Below are 27,336 nucleotides of genomic sequence, written 5' to 3'. Positions count from 1 at the left end.
CGTAAGCCTCAAGGTTTCTCCCCCGTGCGTGAGTACTGGTAAGACACAGCTGTTATACACTTTTCTCTTCAGGGATAATGGCGACCTGCTGTTCATGATCTAAGAACGCCTGCCAAAAGCACCCCTGCCCATTCTTATTCTTCTGATTATTTCAATCTCATGATCCGGATCCGCGGTCACTACGTGCCCTAAGTAAATGTATTCACTTAAAACTTCCAATGCCTCCCTACCTATCGTAAACTGCTGTTCTCTTCCGAGACTACTAAACATTACTTTAGTGTTCTGCACATTAATTTCTAGACCTACTCTCCTGCTTAGCCTCTCCAGGTCAGTGAGCATATATTGCAATTGGTCCCCTGAATTACTAAGCAAGGCAATATCATCAGCGAATCGCAAGTTACTAAGCTATTCTCTATTAACTCTTATCCCCAATTCTTCCCAATACAGGTCTTTGAATTCCTCCAGTAAACATGCTGTGAATAGCATTGGAGAGATCGTATCTCCCTGCCTGACGCGTTTTAATTGGGATTTTGTTGCTTTCTTTATGGAGGAATACGGTGGCTGTGGAGCCGCTATAGATATCTTTCAGTATTTTTACATACGGCTCGTCTGCACCCTGATTCCGTAATGCCTCCATTACTGCTGAGGTTTCGACAGAATCAAACGCTTTCTCGTAATCAATGAAAGCTACACATAAGGGTTGGGTATATTCTGCACATTTCTCTGTCACCAGATTGATAGTGAATATGGTCTATTGTTGAGTAGCCTTTACGGAATCCTGCTTGGTCCTTTGTTTGGGAGAAGTCTAAGGTGTTCCTGATTCTATTTGTGATTACCTTAGTAAATATTTTGTAGGCAACGGACAGTAAGCTGATCGGTCTATCATTTTTCAAGGCCTTGGCGTTCGCTTTCTTATGAATAAGGTGTATGTTGGCCTTCTTCCTAGGTTCCGGTACGCTCGAGGTCATGATGCATTGCATATACAGGGTGGCCAGTTTTTCTAGAACAATCTGCCCACCATCCTTCAACAAATCTGCTCTTACCTGATCGCCCCCAGCTGCCTTTCACCTTTGCAATGCTCACAAGACTTTCTTTATTTCTTCCGGCGTTACTCCTGGGATTTGTAATTCCTCTAGACTATTCTTACTTCCATTATCGTATAATAATCTCTGTAGAACTCCTCTATAGGAGTTCTCTATAGAACTCATCAGCCACTTGAACTGTCTCATCCATATTAGTAATGATTTTGGCGGACTTGTCTCTTAACGCATACATCTGATTCTTGCCAATTCCTAGCTTCTTCTTCACTGCTTTTAGTCTTCCTCCGTTCCTGAGAGCATGTTCAATTCTATCCATATTATACTTCCTTATGTCAGCAGTCTTACGCTCATTGGTTAACTTTGAAAGTTCTGCTAGTTCTATTCTAACTGTAGGGTTAGAGGCTTTCAAACATACATTCATAATAAATACTAAGGATTGTTGTTTCACTATGTGCACTATGTGACGCAATTGACCCAAACTGCAATAATTTCTACATACATATGCTCTTGATTCTTCGAAATATGCACAAGGTTAGTAAAACACTTAGACCTTTATGAGTAAAAATAAATAACTTTATTTCTTGAGAAGGAGGAGTATGAACGTTATTCCTGAAAGAAAGAAGGAAAATGAACCATTAGAATCAAGAATGCGCTGAGGTCCCTTCCACACTTCACTGGAACTGTATTTTGTTAAGCAGGCACGAAACGAGAGGTTCCTGCGTTTTTGAAATTGCGAGTAAGTGTAGCTCTCATGCAAAAAAGCTAAAGCGTTTCTGAATGTTAGTGAGACCTTTGAGACAAGTACACTTTATTCCGGCTAGCCATTACGTCGAATGGATCACCATGCCACGCACTGCAATATGTTTGAGCATCCCGGCTAGTGAGCACTGTAGACCTCGCTCGGTACGTTTACATGACTACCAATGAAATGAAAGAGCGCTGTCTATACACAAGGAAAAAAAGTATCTGTCAGCATTGCCATTGATATCGTTAAAGATAGCAGAAATATCTTCTCGACTCAACGTACCACATTCAAGATCAGCCGTGAAATACTTATTTGTCCTTCGGATGAGCCGTTCAGCATCCTGGTACAAGTGCAGTTCCTAAAGAAGGCTTTTCTCAATTTCGCTTCAGTTGTTTGTCAGCGACTTACTTGTGTCTGTGAAATACTTTGTGAAAGTGCGCAAAGGCAACCAACTAGGCCCCTACTTTGCGTATTTGAACAGTTCGAAAAGTGTTCAATAGTAATAAATCAGGCTTCACATAATGAATAAGTTTTTCCTCCTTAGTGCGGAACGCTGTAGTGGCAATGACAGTTACCACTCTATCTCTGCCTATGTACAGACCATCGTACTCTATCCTAACGCCATCATTGTGTCGTAATCGCAATGATTATCGGCGCACGTATTTCTCAATGTGTGCTTTCTTCTGCGAAAGTAATTGCTCAGTAGCTGTCCCAAGTGTGAGAGCGCGTTGCCGGCTGTGTTTTTGCCCTAACCATTGAAGTTTATAAAGTCAACTTACACTTCTTGCGGAGGAGAGCGCCATAATGGAATGGAGTGCCAAGACCATAGCCGTAGTTGAGGCCGTAGCCGAGAAGGCCGTGGCCATAACCGTAGTGACCAGCACCGTAACCGAGGGTGCCAACGCCATAGCCGTAGTAAGCTGGGGCAGCGTGGTAGGCCGCGAAGGCAGGGGCAGCATGGGCCACAGTAGCGACAGCTGGGGCGTGATGGATGGCGGTGGTAGCAAGAGCTGGGGCAGCGTGGACGGCAGTGACAGCTGGGGCTGCGTGGTAGGTGGCAACAGCTGGGGTGGCGATAGGGGTAGCCACTGGAGCAGCTGCGTAGGTGGCGACAGGAGTGGCATGGGCTACGGTGGCGACTGGAGCGGCGGCGAAGGTAGCGACTGGAGCAGCGTGGGCGACGGTGGCGACTGGGGCAGCGTGGGCAACGGTGGCCACAGCTGGGGCAGCAGCCAAGCCGAGGCCGTAACCGCCATGCGCGACGCCAAAGCCAGCGTGGCCGACGAAACCAGCGAAGGCACTGGTGGCCAATGCTAGGACGATGCAAGCGCGAATCTGGAAAGCAACGGGAGAGAAATATGAGTACCGAAAGGCAATGCGCAAAATGTTTGCTGCTACCAATAAGTAATACGAGGATCTTAGCATTTTTTTAGTTCTAGCTGCAGATAATCCTAAAATTGTTGGTTTCATTTTAGAAACCGCTGTTGACAGCTTTCAATCGGCATGAGACCTGATACCACGCCGAATGTAATCAGAAGCGACGAAAGAATCTGGAGTTCAAATTATGTATTGCATCGCTGACTGAGTGAAAATGTACAGAAAATGCCATTTTTTTTGCCAATTCAGCTCGTATAATCAGCTGTTACATGCTATATGACATGCAGTCTAAACCTATATGCGAAATACGGCGCTTGGAGGCATTGCAGATTAACATAATTACTATTGCTAAGAAGACTCTTGCACCATCAAATGCTATTCAACCTTAGCTTACTGCGCACGATTACAGCCTTGGTCGACTGCAGCTTCTTAAGTTCTATACTCTCAGAAAGCTGCGAGTGATGGCAGCTTCTTGCATAAATAAAAGCTTGTCTCGTATTCAATTTCATATTCGAAAGATGTTCCCTATAGGAAGAGTGCGGTCGCTGTGGCTGGATACATTCTGAGAAAACGGACTGTACCAAGGTATACAAGTGCCCTGAGGAAGGCAATCAAATACGCGATCTTTCTTTGGATAAATTATTGATACACACGATGGTTGCACGCACTTCACTGTGTCTCCTACAATGTACAGGAAAATGAAACGTCCGTTAAGCCTCGCTATACTGAAAGAAATCTGTCTCACCATGTTTCTTCCGAAGCTGCTGCTGAACGAACTGCTACTCGAGTACAATGGTTCACCGCGTTTTATACAAAGGGTAGGGTGTGGCGATATCTCTTTATGAGCGCCGAAAGAGAAAGAAGTACCGTTTTGCATGCGCAGAGTAGAAGTTCATGCTAAGTTAAGTGAGCAAACTATCCGCCAAAGTAAAGCTTCGACAAGACTTGATGATGTCACGCAGCCGATGTGAAATGACAAAAAAAAAGTTGTAGGAACGAAGATGATATCTGCTGCACTGCACGCCCCGGGAAAGGTGCGCATTCGAAGGATTAGTCAAGCTTACTGAAAATCACGTATGGCTACTTAAAACTGGTGTAATAAAACGTCCGGTTTGTCGTTGATCGCTTTTAATGTATGTATCGACAAGCGAACTGCCCGAGAGAATAAATTAGCTGAAAACTGAAAATATGAGAGAAAATGTCACGTACCGGTTTCGCTGATGGTTCTTGCATCCTAGCAGGCATGTGAACGCTCTATAAGAAAGATATAAGATCTTTATCTTACCGTGCGGGAGAGAACTACTTCATGGCAAAATTATTTTAGGGGCCCCGAATAACCGGAATTGGAAGGCTCCACTTGGCGTCCGTGAAAGAAGGAATTCCGTAACCTTGGATGAAATTACTTGCGTGAAGATAACCGTTGATTAATTTGAATGAGTTTTCGCGATTTTTTAAAATTAGAAATGCTTATACGTCCCTCTTCGCATGCAAGGTTAGCACAGCTTAAAGGCAATGAACAACACTTCATTTCTGATTTTCATATTTAACCATGCTTCTAAAGAGCAGCAGGAACACCTAAAAATTTTATGCTGGATTTCTCCATAGCTGTCGCAGGCTCACCATACAATAAAAAAAGCACTCTCGTGTGCTTGCAAAATGCTGATGCGGTAAAGGCAATAATACTAACAAGTGGGCGAACATTACTAACTGTAAGAGCAACACCAAAGATTAACATGCCACATGTATAATCATTTGCATCTGTGTCTACGGGGTTGTCAGGAACAACAAACAAAAGGCAAAGGTCGTGCTACAATGTAGCAAGGATAGCGCAGAAAATATTAAACTGCAATCGCATGTCTGTATTATCTATCAATTTTCATATCAGACTTTTCGTGTAGGAAACCAAGCATCAGAAAAAGTACAGGCGCAATAGTCTTTGTTGTTGTTGCTGTTGTAGCCTGTGGCACGTGTGGCTCCTACCCACGATGGGGGATTGGCCAAGAAATGGATGGATTATTCCAAAATAATTTATAGCATAAATTTCCTATTATCTATGGGAATAGCATTGAATAGGGTTGAATAACCGGCTAAAATAAAATCAGGAAGGTGCTGTTGAATGAGAAATAATTAATTTAAAAGTCATAAACGAATATTCAGGAAATCTCGTGTTCTTCTTTTACTTTTGCCGCATTTCCTAGCCCGATACCTTGACTATGCCCATGAGTAATGGAATCAGATTACGGCTGTCATGTCCAGAGGATTAGGTTTGTGAGCTGTGCAATAACATCGACGAGGTCTCTGATGTCGACACCAGGCGCTAGTAGTAAGCCAGACGCAGTTCAATATCACTTTGACACAAATAGTGCAGCTATGTTTTCTTTAAATGTAAATGAAGGGCACGAATTCTAGGTAAACATTGTTGCTACAGCGAAGCTGTATATTGCACGGTTCTCGATGATTTTAAAATTAGCGGCAAACTGCTTACCTTTACATACGAGCTTACAGAAGAACGAAGGGAGCAGTTTTAAAACTTAAACCCAAGTTTAGCGAAACCCACGTGGGCTGAGCGTATTCCCTACGGGAACAAAAACAGCACCAACAATAACAATCGGTTCACTTTAGGATAATTAAGGGTAACATTGCAAAACTGTTGGAATCCGCGCTCGGGCAGTCGTGTATTTACAATGTTAAAGCTAGATTTAATTGCAATTGGGAAGGGCTTTTTCAGTATAGATAGGGAAGATGGTGTTACGCATCAGTGACCGACTCAGGCAGCAGGCAAGAAATCTAGCTGATAAAGAGAATATACATGTCGCTGACCATTTGAGGAGTTTTACCTGTGAACCACGTTTCCATAGCGTGAAAATCCTAGGCAAGAGCGAGAAAGAAACCTCTCGTAAAACGTTAAAGGCGTTTTTTTTATCGGAAAAGCAGCTCAGGATTGTGCAATCGAAGCATCGATTGCACACTACAATTGCAGAAATCAACTTCCTTTCGCGCCTGGTTAGTCAATTGTTGTTCGACAAATTACATTTCTTCTTGTACCGGTGCGTCTGGGCAGCTTGTGGATATGTATACCTGTAGGTCTGGCTTCAATAAAATCAGTTCTTAGTTTGCGCCTGTGTTCGTCTTTCTTTCGCTTGGGGTATTGCAAAACGGTGCTGATGTCAAGATACCAACTAGCGCAAAATTCAACTCTTAAAGTTTTGTGACTAATGCACAATGCACTCTGCATGAAACCGTATGATTACTGACCCTCATTGTCACGTCATTACCATATTAGTAAAAAAAATGGTACTCGCTAGTACTCCTCACCTAATCAGCTCACCGTTGATCAGCTAACCTTAATATATAGAAATGAAGTAAACGCTCAGTTAAAATTTTACAAAGAATAAGTTCTATGAAATACTGCTCCCTAAGCTAGAAACTGACGCCAGAAAGGTATGGGATGATGGAAAAAATTTTACACCGCAGGAAAACCAGGCCTCACAGCTACACATAGCTACAAGTGCAGGTGATGTATCAAGAGGCAAAGCAGTCACCGAGTTGAAAGAGTATTTTGTAACTAGTGCAGACTAAACTGAAGATAACATATCAGTGCCTTCTTGTGTCCTGAGCGATTTCAATTTCATCAGTTATATAATACAGGCCCCAGCCTTTCCAGATGAAGTCGTGCAAATAATAAATAATATCAAGAATAACGCAGCAGTTCGCTTTGAGGATATTAAACAAACACCAATGAAATACGTGAGTGACATTATAGCTCTAATCTTCGCCTATATTTATTTAAAAACCTTCAAAATTGGTGCCTTTTCACATTCTTTAAAAATTGAGACAGTATGAGCCGTTTTAAAGGAGGTGATAAGCTACAGATGACCAATTACAGACCGGTCTCTGTACTTCCATTACTTTCTAAAATATTTGAGAGTGGGTTAAAATATCCAGATGCATTGATTTTTCTCAATGTTCAACATACAATGATGTGCAATTTGGATTTAGAGAAAATGAATAACGTGAAATAACGCTTTTTTTAATAAACATGAAATAATTAAATACGGTGCAAATATGAAACGCAAATATGAAATATATCTAACTGCTTTCAATTTATTAGCATAAATGATTGCGAATTCACTTATGCTGAAATAAATAAATATGTTCCGCAGGAGCCAGTCCTCGTGCCGCTATTTTTAATTTATATTATTGATCTGTTTGATAACCCACCCTCCCATAAGCAAATTATGTATGCAGGCGATACGAATGTTTTCCTCAGCGGACTATCTCTTTATGTGCTTGAACGCGACATGAATGGCTGCTTAATTACAATGGCACATTAGTTAAGCTGCAATGAGCTGTGATCTTTGAGAACAAAATACTGAAACAAGTAGAGGGCCTAAAATTCTGTGTTCTAGTGTGCGGCACAACCACGCAAAATAATTATAGAAAGTTCTTACTTGTGCTGAAGAGAATGTCAAGTGCACTTGAATAATAGCATGGGATGATTAGCGATTTAAATACAGGACGGAGCTGTAAAAAATTATTGCATGCTGAAGGCCAACCATGTGGACTACTTCCAAATGATGCAATGGATTAAACGAAATGCGCCGGAGTGTCTCTAAAACAACAGAACATGCACAATATTCAACACGTTAGAAAAACAGAAACCAAAACTAAGGAATAACTCCGGACGACCGAGTGTAGAGTACCATATACTGGCATTGTTAAGCCGCCTAAATAACCTCAGTAATTCCAGTGCTCTTAATACAGATAATTCTGTCAAACCTACTTCAATAGAACCTAATATAGAGCTTGTGCAATTGGTTCTTTCCATTTTTTATTCTTTTCTCTTGTCATTTTTGTAGCGATCCACATCGCCGGTGGGGTAATGAGGAAGAGAAGACGAGGTTAGCAACAAGAATGTAGCAATTAATGGGTTCTACCTGCATCGCCCTAGTGAAGTATTTGCATTGGCGCAGTCAAAAATAGGAATTTGTGGAAAAGATGCACGTTGTGTTCAAAGCGAGACGAAGCTCTATTGAGTGCTACAAAGCAATTGGTGAATAACCTGGCGGGCCACTGGAGGATGCCCCTATGCCTGATGTTCTATGGAACGTTCAAAGTGCTTGCGGGTTTACGGCTGATGACTACCTCACTAAGGGTACAGTTCCTGCCTTTTTTAAAAGGACCCATCTTAACTCACGAAACTCAGCCCCTTGTAACTCCGCCAGGCAGTAATATAACGGGTATGGACGCACTGCTTGATCTTCGGAAATGCGAGATGAAGCAGCAGCAGCAGCTGGGAGATCTTGTTATGTGGTCAATATCTGGAAGCAAGAGAGAGCAGTCTTTCTCAATATCACACATAATTGATGGAAATTCGTTCGTTGTACATACCTGGCTTCCTTTTTATGAGTGTGCTGCTTGCTTTAGGAACCAATGGTCAACTGACGAGGATCGCATACGGAACATTCGGGAATTTCTCTCTAGCATTCAATAGTTTCTCTCTAGCATTCAATAGGAGTCCCATGGAACTCTGGAACAACACCATATTTTACAGACCGAAAACAATAAACATGAGAGAGTATGTGTTGGAAAAGTGGCAATTAATTTGTAAAACCTTGCGTAAGCTTCCAGATTCGCCAGTTATTGCCCTCGTTGTACACGGTATGAACAGACAGTGCCAGAAGGAAGTTCTAGCTAGGTCACCAAGCACAAGTGACCAACTTCTTTAGTCACTGGCGTATGTTATGACGACCGATATTAAAGCGCAATCAAAAGAGACAAGAGTCACAACTCTAGACCAAGTGACAAGAAAAGCGAGGCTCGGTACTTAATAACAAGCCATAGCTCCAAAAGTCCCAGCACCACAGAATCTCACCAGTATGCTAAAGAAACGGTGTTTCTTGTTAAATCAAGCGTTCTGACAGCACTGATGCTTGCAAAGAACTGAATCATATCAGCGTTGATTGACACTGGTGCTTCCGTGAGCCTAATTAATGAAACTATTGTGGAGTCAACCAGCGTTATAACTGGGAAGCATATCCGTGTGTGTAGCTTCAATGGTTAGTCTCGCAATTACCATAGACAACAGCTGCTCTTGAGTTCGAACGTCAGAATTTCACGGTGGAAGCGCTCGTCGTGTGAGCTGTGAACATCACCTTTATTTTGTCATCACCTGATATGAAGAGCATGAAGATTAACGTACTATGGTATGAAAAGCTGACTGACAACGTGAGCAAGATATGTGCATGACGGAAAAACCAGATGAGCGAAAGCCATCATGCACGGAGGATGTGCCACTGAAGCTCCCCGAGCTAATCCGTATTGGGCCATATCCCGGAACCCCAACCGCGATTGACGTGCCATTCTTGTTTCGCGATAGCACAGTCATCAGAAAAAAAAGCCGTATAGCCTCAGCCATCAAAAGAAAGCATGGCTAAGGCAAGAACTTCGGGGCATGTTAGAAGCAGAAATCCTTGGCTATCCACATCCTGTTTTGCTTCCCTTGTTAAGAATGTATCGAAGGAAGGATCATTCCTACTGTGCACAGATTACCGAATGATAAACAAGCAGACCGATCTTTTTCCATACCTGATGCCTAGGATACATGAAATCATTTGACGAGACTGGAGCATGCGAATGGAATGAAGAAGAAAATAAGAAGTTTATGGCATTTGTCAAACCGTTCGGCATCTACGAGGATTATCGGTTGCCATTTGGCTGAAGAATTCCGCGTCGTGGTTCCACAAGATGATGAACGAAACGCCGGCAAATTCATTTAAAAAGTTTGCGCTGTATATGCGAGTGATATTATTGTCTACTCAAAGTCAAAAGAAAACCACGAGGAGCATTTCAGTAACGTACTTGAGGCACTAAGCACCGACAGATTAAAGTTAACATGAAGAAAAGTGAGTTCATTGCAGTAAGGTGGTTTTCCTTGGAAGGGTGTTTAACGGTGAAACGAAAAGCATCAAAAAAGGGAGTGTTTAACACATCAAGAAAATGATGAAACCGTATAAGGTTCTTTCCCTCCGAGTAGTTTTAGGAATGGCGGGCCATTTCTTTGCGTTCATTTCTTTGCGTTCATAACCAATTGTCTCAACGCAGTGAGCCAAAGGGACGTGCCATTTGGGGTCAGAAGAGTGTGAGAATAGCTACACCGAACTTGTCCGCATCATATCATCGGATCCTGTATAATGCTCCCCGACTTCAAGTTGCCGTTTGAGCTCTATACCGACGCATCTCATTATGGAGTAGCAGCCACCTTATACTAGCATGAGGCTACAAAGCACCAGGGAAAGGCTTTGCGGGTAGTATACTCTTCCACTTTCGCGAAGGCACAAGGTAATTATGATACTATAGAGAAGGAAGCACTGGCGGTGGTGTTAGTATTGAGATACTTCAGAAGCTACCCGGAATGCAACCCCTTGAAGCTGTTCACAGAAACACAGGGTTGACGTACCTGTTTGGGCTATCGCAGCCGAAGGTCGGAATAGTTCAACGGGTTAGTGCAATACAAGAATTCAGCTTTGACGTCATACATCGTCCGGGACAGAAACATCAAGATGCCGATGCCCTTTCTCGGCTGCACGTGCTGCATGAAAACCAAACTAGAAATATACACCGGTTACAGCTTTGGGAAGGCACACGGTAGGTGGAAGTAAAGTATGGTCGATTATACGTCCTGTACACCAAAGTGCCAGCAGTCGCGATGCTTTACGGTACTAGTCCCGAGTCAGGAGGAGATGACGGATTCTGAAAGACATACGAAAAAATATCCCAGCGTTTATCTTGCAAAAACATTAAAGAAGACGTCACAAATCACCTCAAAGCTTGTCATCAGTGTGAGCTTGTTAAAGCCAAGTACAAGCCTAGGGGCAACAGGATGGTCTTGCCAGAGTATTCCGAAAACCCGTTCGAGATTGGCCATCTTGATTTTGCTGAAATCGAAAACAGGGGGGAGGGAGTTAGGAGGACGCAGGCATTGCTTGTCGCCATCGACGACTGCACGAGTTTTGCCGCCGCCAAAGCTGGAAAGGAGGAGAAAAACTGCGTCTTATCATTGATGGAATAAGAACTCTTCAAGAATGTCGGAGTCGTCGTCGCAGACAAAGGCTCAGCCTTTAAAAGCGAAAAAACGTTCGACCGGAGAAAGAAATTATCCGCCTTCGCTTTCCACAACTTTACCATGCGGACGCGAATGCCCTTACAGAGCGACTCATAAAAGAATTTAAGATGTACCTACAATTATACCCCAAATTCAAAGGCGGCTGGAAATGCCCTTCGAAAGCCGCCATCGCACATCACAGAAGATCACATACAGGAGGCCTGAGGTGCGCCCCACATTTTGCGGCATTTAGCACGAGGCCATGGCTGCCAGCGGACCACGAACTGAGTTCAGAGAAAAAAATCAATCAAAAGGAATATACCGAAACTTCTCATCAGCAACAAAATATAGAGCGACTATAAAAAAATTTTGACCGCAGACACCACGCAAAGATGCCGGATATTAAATTAGATTCGTGGATTCTGGTCCGATAGGGACTTGATTCGAACATGCCGTTTAGACGACCTTCTATGTCGTCAAGTCAGCTAAAGAACGAGGACTGCTGAAGACAATGTACTACCAAGGACCCACTGAAAAATATTAAAAGGCTTCAATTGGGAATGTGCTACCTGCTACAGATGCTGCAGGTAGCCGAGTTGAAAACCAGACTCGGACCGGCAGTGATGACCAAGCCCCTTACTACCCGTGCTTGCGTCGTACATTTCCCCTTCCTGTTGCTTCTTCGCTCCCTCTCTCTTTCCTGACCTGTATCTTCTCAAGCTGAAAATAGAGAGATGCTTATTTGCCGCGCGACGCTGGCCGCTGGCGGCGAACGCAACAGTGGCGACGAGTACGGACCTTAAGCAAGAAGGTTATGCGCAGAACAGCGGCAAGAGTACGAGCTACCGGATTTAGACGATGAGAAAGATAAGTGGGAAGTTTACCCTGTGAAAGTGAAAGCGTACATTGAGGCAAACAGTAACACTGAAGATAAACAGAAAAGGGCCTTGCTCATAGCCTCTTTGAGCACAAAGACAGTCGCAGGGCTAGTGGGAAAGTAGCACCGTTGAAGCACAATTCCTTGAGGTACGAGAACGTAGTGAGTAGGCTAAACAGGTACTACAATCCAACACTCTACGAAAGTTCGGTGAGCTACAAGTTTTTCAAGCGGAATCAGAGGGAAGACGAGTCAGTTCAGGTATTTATTGGGGCTATAAAGCAAATAGCGCGCAACAGCAATTTCTCGCCACTGTTGGACAGAATGATCAGAGACCGCATTTTATGTGGCGTCAGGTCGAAGAACTTGCAAAAACAGCTCCTGGTGACCAAAGACCGTTCGTTAAACGAAGCAGAAGCTCTCACATTGTTTGCAGAAAGTGGGGAACTTGACGCTCAAGGCATGACTGGAAACCCGATAGAACCAAATGAATACATGATAAGTTACCGTAATCAGTCTGCTACAAGAAAGGTGACGTTTTGCGCCCAGAAACAGTGCCGGTGTTGCAGCTACTACGGCCACAAGACCACAGCTTGTCGCCTAGACAAGCGCCGATGGTTTGTGGTGGGCAGGAAGGTAAAGCGGTAAAGGATGGCAGGTAAAGGAAGGTAAGGATGGCAGTAAAGGCGCAAACAATAGTCTACACCAAAGGCAGCGATAGCTGCACATCACAGATTTGGTCCTTGAGCACAACACATTCGCTTGTGCCACCGGTTGAAATCTTTGCGCGGAACGGTGTCAACGTAGAGATGGATACTCGTACCGGTTCCTCGGTTTACGTGATCTTAAAAAGCATCCATAATATACACCGGCAGCGATGGCTGCCACTTGAGAATGCAGCGATAAAATTGTCCTGCTACCTGGGAACAGTGCTAGCACTTGGTGTGCTTCATATGGAATTCTTTTATCAGGCTGTGACAGTTAAGTGTAACTTCATGATGCTGGGCTGCAGAGGCCCTAGACTTTATGGGCGGGATTTAATACATGAACTGGACGACAAAAGAAATACAGTGCTGCGCGTCATGACGCAACTCCATCTGACAAGTGCGCCCCCACAAGCAGTCTTCCCAACGGCCTCGGCACTGCTATTGCTGCACGAGCGCCTGTTCACAGAAGGTACAGGACTCATCTAAGCCCCGCCGGCACGGATACATCTTCGAAATGGAGCAATACTGAAAATTTTCAAGGCAAGAAAAGTCTCTTTTGCACTTCGTGAAAAAGTGTTACAGGAATGCAACAGGCTGGAAGCAGCTGGTAGTAGGCTGGAAGACTGGAAGCGGTGGGCTACGCCAATTGTTCGGGTCTTGAAGAAGGACGGCTCAGTGCGATTTACAGAGATATTAAAGTTACACTGAACCCAATGTGCTACATCGAACAGTATCCGCTGCCAGTCATTGACGACTTGCTTGCCAACCTATCCGGAGGAGAGCAGTGCAGTATCTTAGACCTTCGGGGCGCTTATAACCAAGTCGCGTTGAAAGAGGACTCCTGAATGTTGACAGTGATTAACTCTCACAAGGGACTTTTTTGTTAGAATCATCTACCTTTCGGCGTCGGGTCCGCATCACCCATATTTCTGCGAACGATTGAATGCGCGGTGCAAGGGTTGGTGGGGGTTCAAAAATATCTGGATAACGTGCTGATTGCGGACAAGAAATACGACGAATTTGCAGGCCGTGCTGTGCCGGCTCAGTAAAAGTGGCATCAAGCTGTGCGCAAGCAAGTGCCGCTTCATCGAGCAAGCGGTACAGTACCTCGGTCACCGAATTTATGCCGGCGGATTGCACCCAGTCGAAAAGAATTATTCATGCGTCTAGGTTGGCACCTTCATCTCAAACCGTCACAGAATTGCGAGCTTTCCTGGGCCTAATTACCTTCGACAACAACTTTCTGCCGAACCTGTCCACGTTACTTGCACGCCCACACCTGTACAAGGTATTGGTAAAGCCGCGAAGTGGTTATGGGGTACAAAAGGTAAGGCAGTGTTTCAAGGCACCAAAAGCTCTTTGTGCACAGTGCCAGTGCTGGCTCATTTCGATCCGCAGCAAGAATTGCTGTTGGAATGTGAGAGGTTACCACATGGTATTGGCGCTGTCCTTTCTAATCGCACAGACGGCGATATAGGCCGACTGGATTTCCGTCTAGAGTACTGATTCCGACCGAAAGCCGGTACTCACACATCGAGCGTGATGCTTTAGCGGTGGTGTATGGTGTCTCGCGCTTCAGCGACTACCTTCTTGGCAGAGAATTCACTTTGGTAACCGACATTCGGGCCCTGCTTGGCCACCTGGGAAAGGATTACCAGATGGCCGTAACGGCCGCCACATGGATACAAAGATCATGGATCATGGATCATGGATACAAACTGCTGTTCTCTTCCCAGACCTAAATATAACTTCAGTTTTCTGCAGATTAATTTTTAGACTCACCCTCCTGCTTTGCCTTTCCAAGTCAGTGAGCATTTTCAATACAATTCAATTCAATTCAGTTTATTTTTCATTGATAATAATTTGTACAAAGGAACTGTTGGGTCTGTAGCCAAAGGCTAGTGTAGGCCCATAGTCATATATGTAGTAGCAGCTACAATGTCATGCGCATATCTAGTTTTTAATCGTGCAAGCTAATGCAGTTAGGTGGATACATACAATTAAAACCATTAAAAAATAAAAACAGTGCATATCAATCAATGGTAATAAAACAGAACTGTCAGGAGAATACATGCACATACACAAAATAAACGGAATAGCATATTATACGTAGAAGTAACATATCTGCAAGGGTCTGTGCTGAAGTGTTTAGGCTTTCGGAATAGATCCATGAGGAATAATCTTGCACAGTATGAAACAAATGGAGAACCAGATTGACGAAAAATCACGTACTTCATTTCGCATGCCAGATATAATGGTAATATACCGAGACGACAGAACAGCATGTCAGTATTATCATGTGGGCGTGTGTATGTCATAATGCGCAAGGCCCCTTTCTGTAACCGAAAGACGGGATCTATGTGTGTTTCATATTTGATAGACCATGATTCAGAACAGTATGTGATGTGACAGTCAAATATGGAAAAGTAAACAACTTTAAGTACGCTAAGCTCAAAATATTCCCTCCATTTTATTAATAAATAGCAAGCCGACGCTAATTTCGCACCTATACTAGGTATATGTGGCCTCCAGTTCAAGTTGCAGTCCAGTAATACCCCTAAATATTTTAAGTGATCGAGCTGTTCTATTGTTCCACCTAGAAGGTGAATTTGCATGCCGATTGTGTCACCCCTGGAATAACGGGAGTTGAATACTATGTATTTTGTATTATCTCTGTTTAGCGTTAATTTATTACATGCAAACCAAGTTGATATGTTGGATAACTCGCTGTTTATAGTGTTCTGCAATACGGCAGGAGATTTACCCGAAAATAATAGCGTGGTATCGTCAGCGTACATGATACATTTAGATGACTTTAGTATTTTTGGGAGGTCATTTACATAAGCGAGAACAGTATGGGCCCCAAAACTGATCCTTGCGGAACTCCTGCGACTATAGTAGTATACTGGGAAACAAAGGAGCCAGATTTTACATATTGTTTTCGACCATTTAGGTAGCTTGAAAAGAGGTCCATTGTAATTTCGCTAAAACCATAAGCTCGTAATGTTTTAAGAAGTATGGAATGACAGACCATGTCAAATGCTTTCTTTGAATCTGAAAATAATTCTACGGCAATCTTGTTTTTCTGTAGAGCTGTTTATGTACTCTGCGTTAGTTCTAGCACTGCTGATGACGTTGATTGATTGGCTTTAAATACATGTTGGGAATCTGTTAGAAGCTTGTTTTCGTGTAGGTAGTGCTTCAGCTGAGCCACGATGACCTTTTCAAATACTGTATTTATTATGCTAAGCACAGAGATAGGCCGATAGCTTCCAGGGTCATTGACGTCGCCATCTTTATATATAGGAGAAACTCTTGCGATCTTTGAGATTTCAGGGTATGTGCCTCGGCTTATACAGTTATTAATTATTTTAGTGAGTACTGGCACAAGAATATCCATATTGTCTTTCAATGCTTTTACGGTAATGCCATCGTGGCCAGTAGCTTTGTAGCAAGGCATGCCTGATATTATTTAGGGTATGGTATGCTCGTCCACTTGATCCAATGAAAAACATGCAGGGATGATGGGGCAATCGACATTGCCTTCAGTAACTGGAATACACTCCGTTAGCTTTGGGCCAATGCTAGTAACGTATACGCATTAAACCCCGTATACTTAGCGTATAAATTTAGCGCACTTGGCTCGACATGTTCAGGAGTTGTCGGTTGTTTATTTGGTTTATCAATTACTGCGTTTATAATTTCCCCCATTTCCCAATACCACATGGTATTGCCTTGTGCTTGTTTTATTAAGAATGCATTGTATTCTTTTTTCCGCCTCCGGATAAGAGCTACTACGTGGTTACGAGATGTTCGATAATTTTGCTAATAATAGGTGTTATCTCTCTGTTTTTTCCATTTTTGGTACCACCAGTCTTATTATTTTATTGCTGTAAGTATGGTGTTATTTATCCGCGGGCACAAAGGTTCCTCGTATTTGTTTTGTTTATATGTGGTACACTGAGATATCATGTGGGCTAATGCATTTGCAAAGTTTGCGCATTCGATATGAGCGTCACTGTTAAATTCATCTTGAAATTCCTTTTGCCTATTTTTTTCCGCAGTATATTGTAATTAATCCTGCGATTTGCCAAAATGGTCTTTTTTGCAATGGTATTGTTTGCGCTGGGTAATAACACAAAAATAGGGCAGTGGTCAGTGAGACTCGTATCATATACGCCAGAATGTATGTTATCACTGTTACACAAAACATGGTCTATAGTTGTAGATGCACTTGGTGACAATCTACTAGGTTCTTGGATTGTAATCTTAAAGTTGTATGACTCCAGTAGGTGCGTGTATTCACAATTCGTGTCTTTGCTGATATCAAAAATAATGTCGCCATCATCAGTGATGGTACCATAGCTCTTACTGCTTAGGGTTGAAAGAATAGATTCCAACGATTGATAAAAAACGTGCAGACTCGAGTTTGGTGGCCTGTATATTGTACCAACAACTATGCGTTGCAATAGCGCTCCTTCATGCGTTGCAATTGGTGGCCTGGGTTACTGAGCGAGGCAATATCATCAGCAAATAGCAAGATGCTATGGTATTCTCCATTAACTCTTATCCCCAATTCTTGCCATTCCAGATTTCTGAATACCTCTCGTAAACACACTATGAATAGCATTGGAGAGATCGTATCTCCCTGCCTGACGCCTTTATTTATTGAGATTTTGTTGCTTTCTTTATGGAGCAATGCGGTGGCTGTGGAGCCGCTATAGCTATCTTTCAGTATTTTTACATGCGGCTCGTCTGCACTCTGATTCCCTAATGCCTCCATGACGGCTGAGGTGTCGACAGAATCAAACGCTTTCACGTAATCAATGAAAGCTATATATAAGTGTTGGCTATATTCCGCACATTTCTCGGTCACCTGATTCATAGTGTGAATATGGTCTACTTTTGAGTAGCCTTTACTAAATCCTGCCTGCTCCTTTGGTTGACATTCTATTTGCGATTAGCTTAGTGAATACTTTGTAGGCAACAGACAGTAAGCTGATAGGTCAATAATTTTGCAAGTCTTGGCGTCCCCTTTCTTATGAATCAATATTATGTTAGTGTTCTTCCATGATTCCGTACGCTCGAGGACATGAGTCATTGCGTATACAGGGTGGCCACTTTTTCTTGAACAATTTGCCCAACATCCTTCAACAAATGTGCTGTTACTGACCCTCCCAAGCTGCCTTCCTCTTTTGCATAGCTCCGAAGGCTTCCTTTACCTCTTCCGGCGTTACTTGTAGGATGTCAAATTCCTCTAAAATATTCCCTCTTCTATTATCTTCGTGGGTGCCACTGGTACTGCATAAATCTTCATAGAACTCCTCAGCCACTTGAACTATCTTACCCATATTAGTAATGCCATTGCCGGCTTTGTCTCATAATGCAAAACATTGATTCCTGCCTATTTCTGGTCTCTTCTTTATTGTATTTATGCTTCCTCCGTTCCTGAGAGCGTAGTCAATTCTATCCATATTACACTTGCTTGTGTCAGCTATATTACGCTTGTTGATTAACTTCTAAAGTTCTGTCAGTTCTATTCTAGCTGTAGGATTAGAGATTTTCATACATTGGCGTTTCTCAATCAGATGTTTCGTCTCCTGCGATAGCTTAACAGTATCCTGTCTAACGAGGTTACCACCGACCTCTACTGCACAGTCTTTAATGTTGACGATAAGATTGTCGTGCATTGCTTCTATACTAAGGTCATCGTCCTAAGTTTAAGCCGAATACCCCTTCTATACCTTATTCAAAAATTGCTCTATTTTCCTTCTTACCGCTAACTCTTAGATCGGCATCTTATGTGCCAGTTCCTTCCGTTCCCTCCTCAAGTCTAGGCTGATTATAATCTTACCATTCTATGGTCACTGAAGCGCACCTTGCCGAGCACGTCCACATCTTGTATGATGCCAGGCTTAGCGCAGAGTATGAGGTCTATTTAGTTTCAAGTCTCGCCATTTGGGCTCCGCCACGTCCACTTTCAGTTATCGCGCTTGCGGAAGAAGCTACTCGTTATCGGCAAATTATTCCGTTCTGCAGGCTCTACTAATAAACTCTCCCCTGCCGTTCCTAGATCCTATGGCATATTCCCCCACTGACTTCTCTCCAGCCTGCTTCTTGCCTACCCTGGCAACTAGGTCGCCAATCACTATTTTGTAGCTTGTTTTTACCCATCGACGATTCCACATCTTCATAGAAGCTTCCGACTTACTGGTCATCATGACTGGTGATAGGGGCGTAGACCTGTATGATCTTCAATTTGTACCTCTGATAAGTTTCACAGGACCTGCCAACCTCTCGTTAATGCTATAGAGTTCCTGTACGTTACCAGCTATATCCTTATTAATCAGGAATCCGACTCCTACTTCTTGTCTCTTCGATAAACCCCGGTAGCACAGGACGTGCCCACTTTTTAGCACTCTATATGCATCATTTGTCCTAACCTCAATGAGCCCTATTATGCCCAATTTAATGCCCGCTAATTCCTCTAATAGCACTGCTAGACTCGCCTCACTAGACAACGTCCTAGCGTTAAACGTTGCCAGGTTGAGATTCCAATGGTGGCTTGTCCGAACCCAGAGATTCTTAGCAGCCTCTGCTGCGTTACAGGTCTGCCCGCCGCCGTGGTCAGTTGCTTCGCAGCCGCTGGGGTCTGAAGGCCGGGGTTTGATTGTTGTATTCATATGGGAGGTTGCAGCCAAGTACTGCACTAGGGTGGGTAATCCTGCTCTGGTGAGGGTGTGCGTTACCTGTTCTGGTCACCGGGATCTGGCCGTACTACGGGGGTGTTTATGCAATTTCATCAACACGTGGATTTGTTTTAATCAAGTGAAAAATTGCGTGGCACCGGGATTCAAACCACGATCCTCTTAGACGCGAAGCAGATGCTCTACCTCTACGCCATCGCTTCCCGCTGAGATTCAGCTGACAAAAAACTTTAGCCTTATAGCCGGCTCAATAGCGGTTCCAGCTCAGCCGCGTTTCGATGGAGGGCGTGAAAACGCACTTGTACATCTCATAGCCTCGGCCAGCTGGCGCTGATGCGTCATTTGATTATCACCACCATTCGGAAAAAAATTATTTTGACCCACGAACGTGATTTAACTGCGTTCGTAGTGGGATCTGTTCACGTTAATCAAGTTCCTTCCCAATGTAACCAGTCTGCTCTCTCAACTCTGCAACTTGCTAACGTAGGACCGACTTGGCAATGAAAGCTAACCAACTGAGCTACCACGGCGCCATTTTCCCATCCTCTTTGTGGGGTATTTATGCGTTACTACTAGAACTAACTTTGGGACTGTTAGCCAGCGCCACCACTCACAAACCTTTGTGACGGATGTAGAACATGCTTGCTGCTGCGGACGTCACGGGTACGTGATCTTTCTGGGTGACGGCGTTAGTAAATAAACCCGCACGTACCAGCTGAAGGCATCAATGTTGCCGGATTCGAGACCCTCGTTATGTAAGAATGAGAAGAAAGGGAGTTAAACGAGGGGCTCTATGTTTATCATTCGTATCATTAGAATGCAACAAAGACACCAAGGAGAACTTAGAGGAAATCACTTCTGCTTTCTAAATGAATTAAAGAAATCATAAGTTAATTGCAATGGAAGTGGCTGAATGAGCTTGCCGCAGGTGGGGAACAATCCAAGTCTTCGCATTACATGTGCGATGCTCTGACCAATTGAACTACCGCGGTGCCACGTGCCCGCCCACCTCATTTATTCATTTATTTATTTACATAAAATACCATCATGTCCTTATGGCATTAAAAATGGGAGTGGTTACAGAGTAGTAGTGTAAAGCAAACAATTAACTGCAGTCACTTCTGTTAATACAATAATTTTCCTGATTAAACAATGTTAGCTATTGTTTCGCGGAAAAGTTTGTTATTGGTGATGGCTATCATACTTGAGGGAATGTGATTCCATTCCTCCCATGTACGAAGATGAAAGACTGAAAGAAAGACTTCGTGTGACAAGAATCAATTCCCTACCTTACTGCGATGATCGACGCGGTTTGATATGTACGGAGGCCGCAGGATGAAATCGTCGTGAAGGGCGGTCCGATTAAAGAAAAAAATTATGAAATAGTGAAAGCCGAGCGATTCTGCGGCGGTTAGCAAGTGGAATAACTGCTGGGTTAGTTTTCATTAAGGTTATACTCGCAGCATGGTGATAAGTAGAAAGATTGAAACAGGCAAACATATTTTGTAGTAGTTGATGTGGCATAATGAGATTATTGTGACTGGGATCGCAAATTTTGCATCCATAAGCAAGTTGCTAGCGTATTATACTCTTGTAAAGCTGAAACGTTAAACTAGTCGGTGCTTTGAAAAAGTTTCGCCTTAAATACCCGAGCATGCGATTAGCATTGTTAATGACGTACGGTATATGAATGGTCCAATTTAAGGTATTTGTAATTTGTACGCCAAGATATTTCTTTATGTGTTACTACTAGAACTAACCTAGGATATGTTAGCCTGGGCCACCACTCACAAACTTTGCCGGCGGATGTGGTACATGCTTTCTGCCGCAGGCGTCACGAGTACGTGATGTTCCTGGGTGAAGGCAACTGGTCAACAAACTCGCACATGTTTGCTGAAGGAATGAATGTTGCCGGATTAGAGGCCATCGTTATGTAAGAACAAGAACAAAGGGGGTTTACCGAAGGGTCCGGTGTTTATTAATCGTATCGTGAGAAGCGCGTAAAGCGAAGACGCGGGATAGTTCCCCACCTGTGGCAAGATTTTTCTTCCACTTTCATTGCAATTATATTATCATTTGTTTAAGTAAGTTAGTAAGTAAAAGTAATTCCACTCTCTGACGACGCAACTCAGTCCACGCCTGAGTCAGCCCCCAAGTTTCTTGCCAAAAACAACATGAATAATTTTCGAACTGCCCCTTATCAAACCTAATCCAATGGGCCCGCTGAACGCACGATGCGGACGCAGAAAGATTACCTCAAGAAGGTTCGGTAATGTAATCTGCATGAGCGGTTGGCGGAGGTGCTTTTCAGCCACCCACTTCAAAAACAAAAAGTTACTGGTTCAGTGTCTCTTGGGATATAAGATCGAGCGTCGTTTAGACGCATGCCTTACAGATTCTGCAACTTTCTACCAAGGAAGCAAGCTTGAACAGGACACTCCTGTTCGGTCTCCTCGCTTCAGAGAGGGAGAAAGGCGCTTGCCAGCCACAGCAAGAGAAACGAGTACATCCCGAATGCGAATCGTTGGAACGGCAGAAGATGTGCTTCACCGCAAGCTGGATCGAGTTCCGCCTCGATGGAGCCCCAAGGCAGCACAACCGTCACAAGACAAAGATCACGCGGCATATGTTGTAACGCAACAGGATGAAGATGAACAAGGATCCCTCCCTTGGTCAACCCGCATCAGGAAGCCCGTGCAGCGGTACTCGCCTTAAGGAGGGAAAAGTGTTGCAAAGTAAAAGTGATAACCGTGAAAAATAAGAATAGCGTCCCCCATAAAGACAGGGTGACGTCACCATACGTGCCATAGTTGCTGGATAATATATTTAATTAGGCTGTCACTAAATAAAGGACGATAGGTATCCCCTTCTTGCCTGAGCGTCATTATGTCCTTGATCGCCTGCTCACGTGCCCTAGGCGTGCGTCTGGCGCTACAGTTGTTGCCATTTTCTATGCATATATGCATCTCAAGTTTTCCGTATACAGGAGTAAATGAAAAAGTACATAAAACAGGGCCGATATTCCCCAAAAAACTTTTAGGCTAAAATTCAGGGGAACAGCGAATTCAGACAAATCCAGATGCAGTATATGTTGTAAGCAAACCAGCCCGACAATTGAAATATGAGATCTACGTCCATTAAAATATATAAAAATCTACGTCCATTTGTGCACTGGTTACTACTTTACTACACTGAAGCATGAGGGAAACAACGTCAGTAAGTCCGAAATTTCCTTGAAGTTAGCCTCACAAATGGGAGTTATGATAAGCAATACCAAGTGTATGGGTTTTTCTTGGCGTGCAGATTGCGTGCTTTTTAAACAGACCGATTTAGTCAGTGTTTTTCTACACTAAAACAAAGGTGATTTGCGTTTTTTTTTCTGAAGTTGCCCTGAAAGAACGAATCGCGCCCAGCAGAAATTTTAGATGGCCTGGGCGCGGAATCCTCATGGGATGCGAAAGTACAGCGCAAATGTAGATCATGTCACTTCTTATAACCTTGCTTTTTAAATACTAGGATTCCCCTTAAATTTTTGAAGAGGCCTTGAAATACACGGCGGCCGCAATTTGATGGGTGAGAAATGCGAAAACACCTGTGTGCTTAGATTTAGGCGTACGTTAAGTAACCCAGGTGGTCGAAATTTTTGAAGTCCTCCCCTGCGGCATGGCTGTTAATCAAATCGTGGTTTCGGTAGTAAATCCACATAGCTACGTATTTTATGCTCTGAAATTCCAGCACCACAAATGTATCTCTACATTCTGTGCACGTGAGTACGGATTATTTATTTTACTTTCCTTCAACGTGACTACGTAATATTCGTCCACTATAGTTTATCTAAACTACACTACCTTCTATATCTGTATGTTGTTTCTTCTCCGAGATATATGTAAGGTCAGTAAGACATGGAACTGGTGTGCATAGAAATAAATATTTTTATTTCGTGAGGACTAGGAGGATGGACGTCATTTCTGAAAGAAAAAAGAAAATGAACGGTGAGAATCAAGAAGGCGCTGAGGCCCCTCGCACACTTCTCTGAAACTGTATTTTTCTACAGAGGCAAACAATCGAGCGGTTGTTAGCGTATTTAAGTTTGCGAGTAAGTGTCGATCTCATGCGAAAAGGTAAAGCGTTTACGAATATTAGTGACATTTTTGCGCCCGATGCATGTTGTTCCGGCTAGTCATAACGGCAAAGGGACCACCTTGCCACGCACTGCAAAATGTTCGTGACAACACGTCTAGTGAGCGCCACAGACCTCTTTCATGATGCTAACATGATTGCCAACGAAATTAAAGGGTGATGCTCATACAAAAGGAAAAAAAAGAACACGTCTGACAGCATTGCCATTCATACCGTTAACTAAAGCACAAATCGCATCTCGACTCATTGTACCACATTCAGGATCAGCCGTGCTATAATTATTTTTCCTTCAGAAGCGTAGTTGATATTCTAATTGTTTGATTTCATGTGGACTTCGTTTACTTATTTTCAAATAAATACTTCCTGGTAAAATTGCATTTCCTAAAATAGGGCTCTTCTCAATTTGCCCTCCGATCGGGTATCAGCGTTTTCTTATGTCTGTGAAGCACTTCGCGAAAGTGTAGATGTGAAGAGTCACTGGCTAGGCACCCTTCATTGCATGTTTGAATGTTTGAAGATGTGTTGGCAAGTAATAAATCAGCCTCCACACTATGAATACGTTATTTCTTTCATGCAGTGTGACGTTGTAGTGGCATTCACAGCTACCACTATATCTCTTCCTATGTACTCTATCGTCTACACTATTGCACTCGACCCTAAAGCCGTCATCTTGTCCTAACCACAATCATTATGGGCACACGTATTTCTCAATGTGTCCTTTTTCTGCATAAATTCTCACAAGCTTTCCAAGTGCAGGAGCGCATTGCCAGCTTTGCTGTTTCCCTAACCATTGCAGTTTTTAAAATCAACTTACACTTCTTGCGGAGGAGAGCACCATAATGGAATGGAGTGCCAAGACCGTAGCCGTAGTTGAGGCCGTAGCCGAGAAGGCCATGACCGTAACCGTAGTGACCAGCACCGTAGCCCAGGGTGCCAACGCCATAGCCGTAGTAAGCTGGGGCAGTGTGGTAGGCAGCGAAGGCAGGAGCAGCATGGGCGACAGTGGCGACAGCTGGGGCGTGGTGGACGGCGGTGGTAGCAAGAGCTGGGGCAGCGTGGACGGCAGTGACAGCTGGAGCGGCGTGGAAGGTGGCGACCGCTGGGGCTGCGTGGTAAGTGGCAACAGCTGGGGCGGCGATAGCGGTAGCGACTGGAGCAGCGGCGTAGGTGGCTACTGGAGCGGCGGCGAATGTAGCGACTGGAGCAGCGTGGGCTACGGTGGCGACTGGGGCAGCGTGGGCAACTGTGGCCACAGCTGGCGCAGCAGCCAGGCCGAGGCCGTACCCGCCGTGCGCGACGCCAAAGCCAGCGTGGCCGACGAAACCAGCGAAGGCGCTGGTGGCCAATGCAAGGACGATGCAAGCGCGAATCTGAAAAGCAATGGCAGAGCAATATGAGCAGTGCGAGACCAATACGGAAATACTTTGAGGCTGCCAATAAGTAATATAAGCATCTGCAGATTTTCGATAGTTTCCATTGTAGACAATCCTAAACTTCTTGGTGTCATTTCTGAAACCGCTGCTGACAGCTTTCAAGCGTCATGAAACCTGATACCACGTCGCATATAATCAGAAGCGACGGATGAAGCTGGAGTTAAGTTACGTGTTTCCCCACCGACTCACATGCTGTGCTAAAAACCCCGTTTTTTTTTGAAATTCGGTTGGTGTAATCAGCCATTACATGATTTATCACGCGTAATCTAAATGCGAAATACTACGCTTTGAGACATTACCGATTACCATTATTACTATTCCTTCCGCGTTTCTTGCACCATAACATGCTATATAAAGGTGATCATAGTTTATGAAGCCTTGTTACCGCCTCGATCGACTGCAATTCCTCATATCAGCTACTCTAAGATAGTACGGAGAGATGGCACCTTCTCTCATGTTAAAAATTTGTCTCGTTTCAATTGGATATTCGAAAGATGTTCTTCATACCATGCTTGCGTTCGCTATGGCTGGATACACTCCTAGAAAACGGACTCTAGAAAGGTGTACAAGGGCTCTGAAGAAGGTAGCCAAATACGCCATCTTCCTTTGAATGAGTTATTTCCGCACAAGATGGTTGCGAGGACTTCATGATGATACACAATGCGGAGAGAAAGTAAAGGTCATTGTAGCCTTGCTATATTGAAAGAAATCTGCCTTACCATGGTTGTTCCGAAGCTGCTGCTGAAAGAAGCTCTTCTCCAGTGCAATGTTTCAGCTCGTTTTATACAAAGCGTTGGGTGCGGCGAGATTTGCTCATGAAGGCCGTAAAAGAAAGAGGGAACAATTCGTATGCGCTATGCATGCCTCCACGTGAGAAGTGCTGTGCTTATTCAAATTTATGATGTCTCGCAGCCGATGTACACTGCAAAAAAAATGTATAGGAACGAAGATTAAACATGCTGCAGAGCACCTCGTGAAAGAGGCGCGGTTTCGTAGGACTGGTTAAGCTGTCCCAAAATCACGTACAGCTGCTTAATAGTGGTTCAATAAAACGTTCACTTAGTCTCTTATCTCTTTTAACGTACGTATCGGCAATGGAACTACCTGGAGGAATAAAATAGCCGAAATATGAGAATTAGAAGGAAAATTTAACGTACCGGTTGCAATGACTGATTTTGCATCGCAGGAGACACGTGCACTGAAAGAGAAAAAGATTAACATGGTTATCTTGGCGTGCGGGAGGGAACTACGTCGTGGATGAATAATCGGAATGGGAGGGCACAATATGTGTCCATGAAAGAAAGAATTCCCTAACCTTAGATGAAATTACTTGCGTTAATGTAAACCTTGATTATTTATATGCGTAAATTCTCATGTTTTTGTTATAAATGCCAAAACCTCCTTCTCGGCTGCTGCATTCATCGCTCTTTACCGCAGAAGAGGCAATGAACGACATTTGGTTTCTGATTTTTATGGTTTACTAGGCAAGAAGCGGTATTACGCGAAATTTTTATACAGAATTTCTCGATAACTATCAGCGGCTCATAATGTACTAAAAGAAGACCACTCTCATGTGCTCGCAAAACGCTGCCGTGAAAAACATTATTTTTGTCAGTAGTTGAAAATTACTGAACGTTGAGCAACATTAATGAAAAACAAAGCACATATTTAATTGTTTGCATCTGTGTTTACGCCTTTGTCAGGAACAACCAACAAAAGCCAAACATCGCGCTACACAGGAGCAAGGGTAGCGCTGAACACAGAAAAGAGCATGTCACTTTTATCTATCAGTTGTCATACTGCACTTTTAGAAAACCACACATCGGAAATAAAGTATAAAGCACACTCCTCATAAGATAACATTCAGGACAGCTCGTTTTTTTGTAACCTTTCCCCACGTTTCCCAACTCGATGCGTTGATTATGACCATGAGCAATAGAGTCAGATTGGGGCCGTCATGTCCAAAGGAATAGGTTTGTGAGATGTGTAGTATTGTCGACGAGGTCTCTGATGTTGACCATAGGAGCTGGTAATACGCCACACACAGCTCAATATCACTTTCAGACAAAGAATACAGCTTTGCTATATAAATGCACCAGTACGGCATGAATTGTAGGCGAACATTGTTTTTGTAACACAATTTAGGGTTATCGCACAACCACAAAGAAGAGACACGCAAAACACTTCACAAGCACTACTAACAACT

The 27,336-nt window shown here is 43.6% G+C and overlaps 2 protein-coding genes across 3 annotated transcripts in view; one reads left to right on the top strand and one right to left on the bottom strand.

The window, feature by feature from the left end:
* The window catches only part of LOC135910952 (cuticle protein 12.5-like), an 81,600-nt gene that overhangs the window by 35,982 nt on the left and 18,282 nt on the right, over positions 1 to 27,336 (top strand). The gene's annotated exons all lie outside the window — the stretch shown is intronic.
* LOC135910949 (cuticle protein LPCP-23-like) lies at positions 1,592 to 26,328 on the bottom strand. Its single transcript, XM_070534702.1, has 7 exons — positions 26,288 to 26,328; positions 25,850 to 26,052; positions 24,512 to 25,067; positions 21,349 to 21,424; positions 3,908 to 3,941; positions 2,565 to 3,120; positions 1,592 to 1,649 (listed from the first exon to the last, which is right to left on the bottom strand). Coding segments are annotated over exons 2-7 (1,227 nt in total). The 5' UTR covers positions 25,853 to 26,052; positions 26,288 to 26,328; the 3' UTR covers positions 1,592 to 1,647.

This window comes from Dermacentor albipictus, chromosome 2, assembly GCF_038994185.2.
Source record: "Dermacentor albipictus isolate Rhodes 1998 colony chromosome 2, USDA_Dalb.pri_finalv2, whole genome shotgun sequence".
Classification (NCBI taxonomy): domain Eukaryota; kingdom Metazoa; phylum Arthropoda; class Arachnida; order Ixodida; family Ixodidae; genus Dermacentor; species Dermacentor albipictus.
Note: the sequence above shows the minus strand (reverse complement) of the source record. Positions and strands in the feature narration are given on the sequence as shown.

Bases quoted from the DNA above. Each gene is read 5' to 3' on its own strand.
- LOC135910949 (XM_070534702.1), bottom strand. The intron at 3,942-21,348 runs GTGAGTGGTGGC...GTACTCGAGTAG, and splicing joins CACATCCGCCGGCAAAGTTT to CAGTTCGTTCAGCAGCAGCT. The intron at 3,121-3,907 runs GTGAGACAGATT...GTTGCTTTCCAG, and splicing joins GCAGCTTCGGAAGAAACATG to ATTCGCGCTTGCATCGTCCT.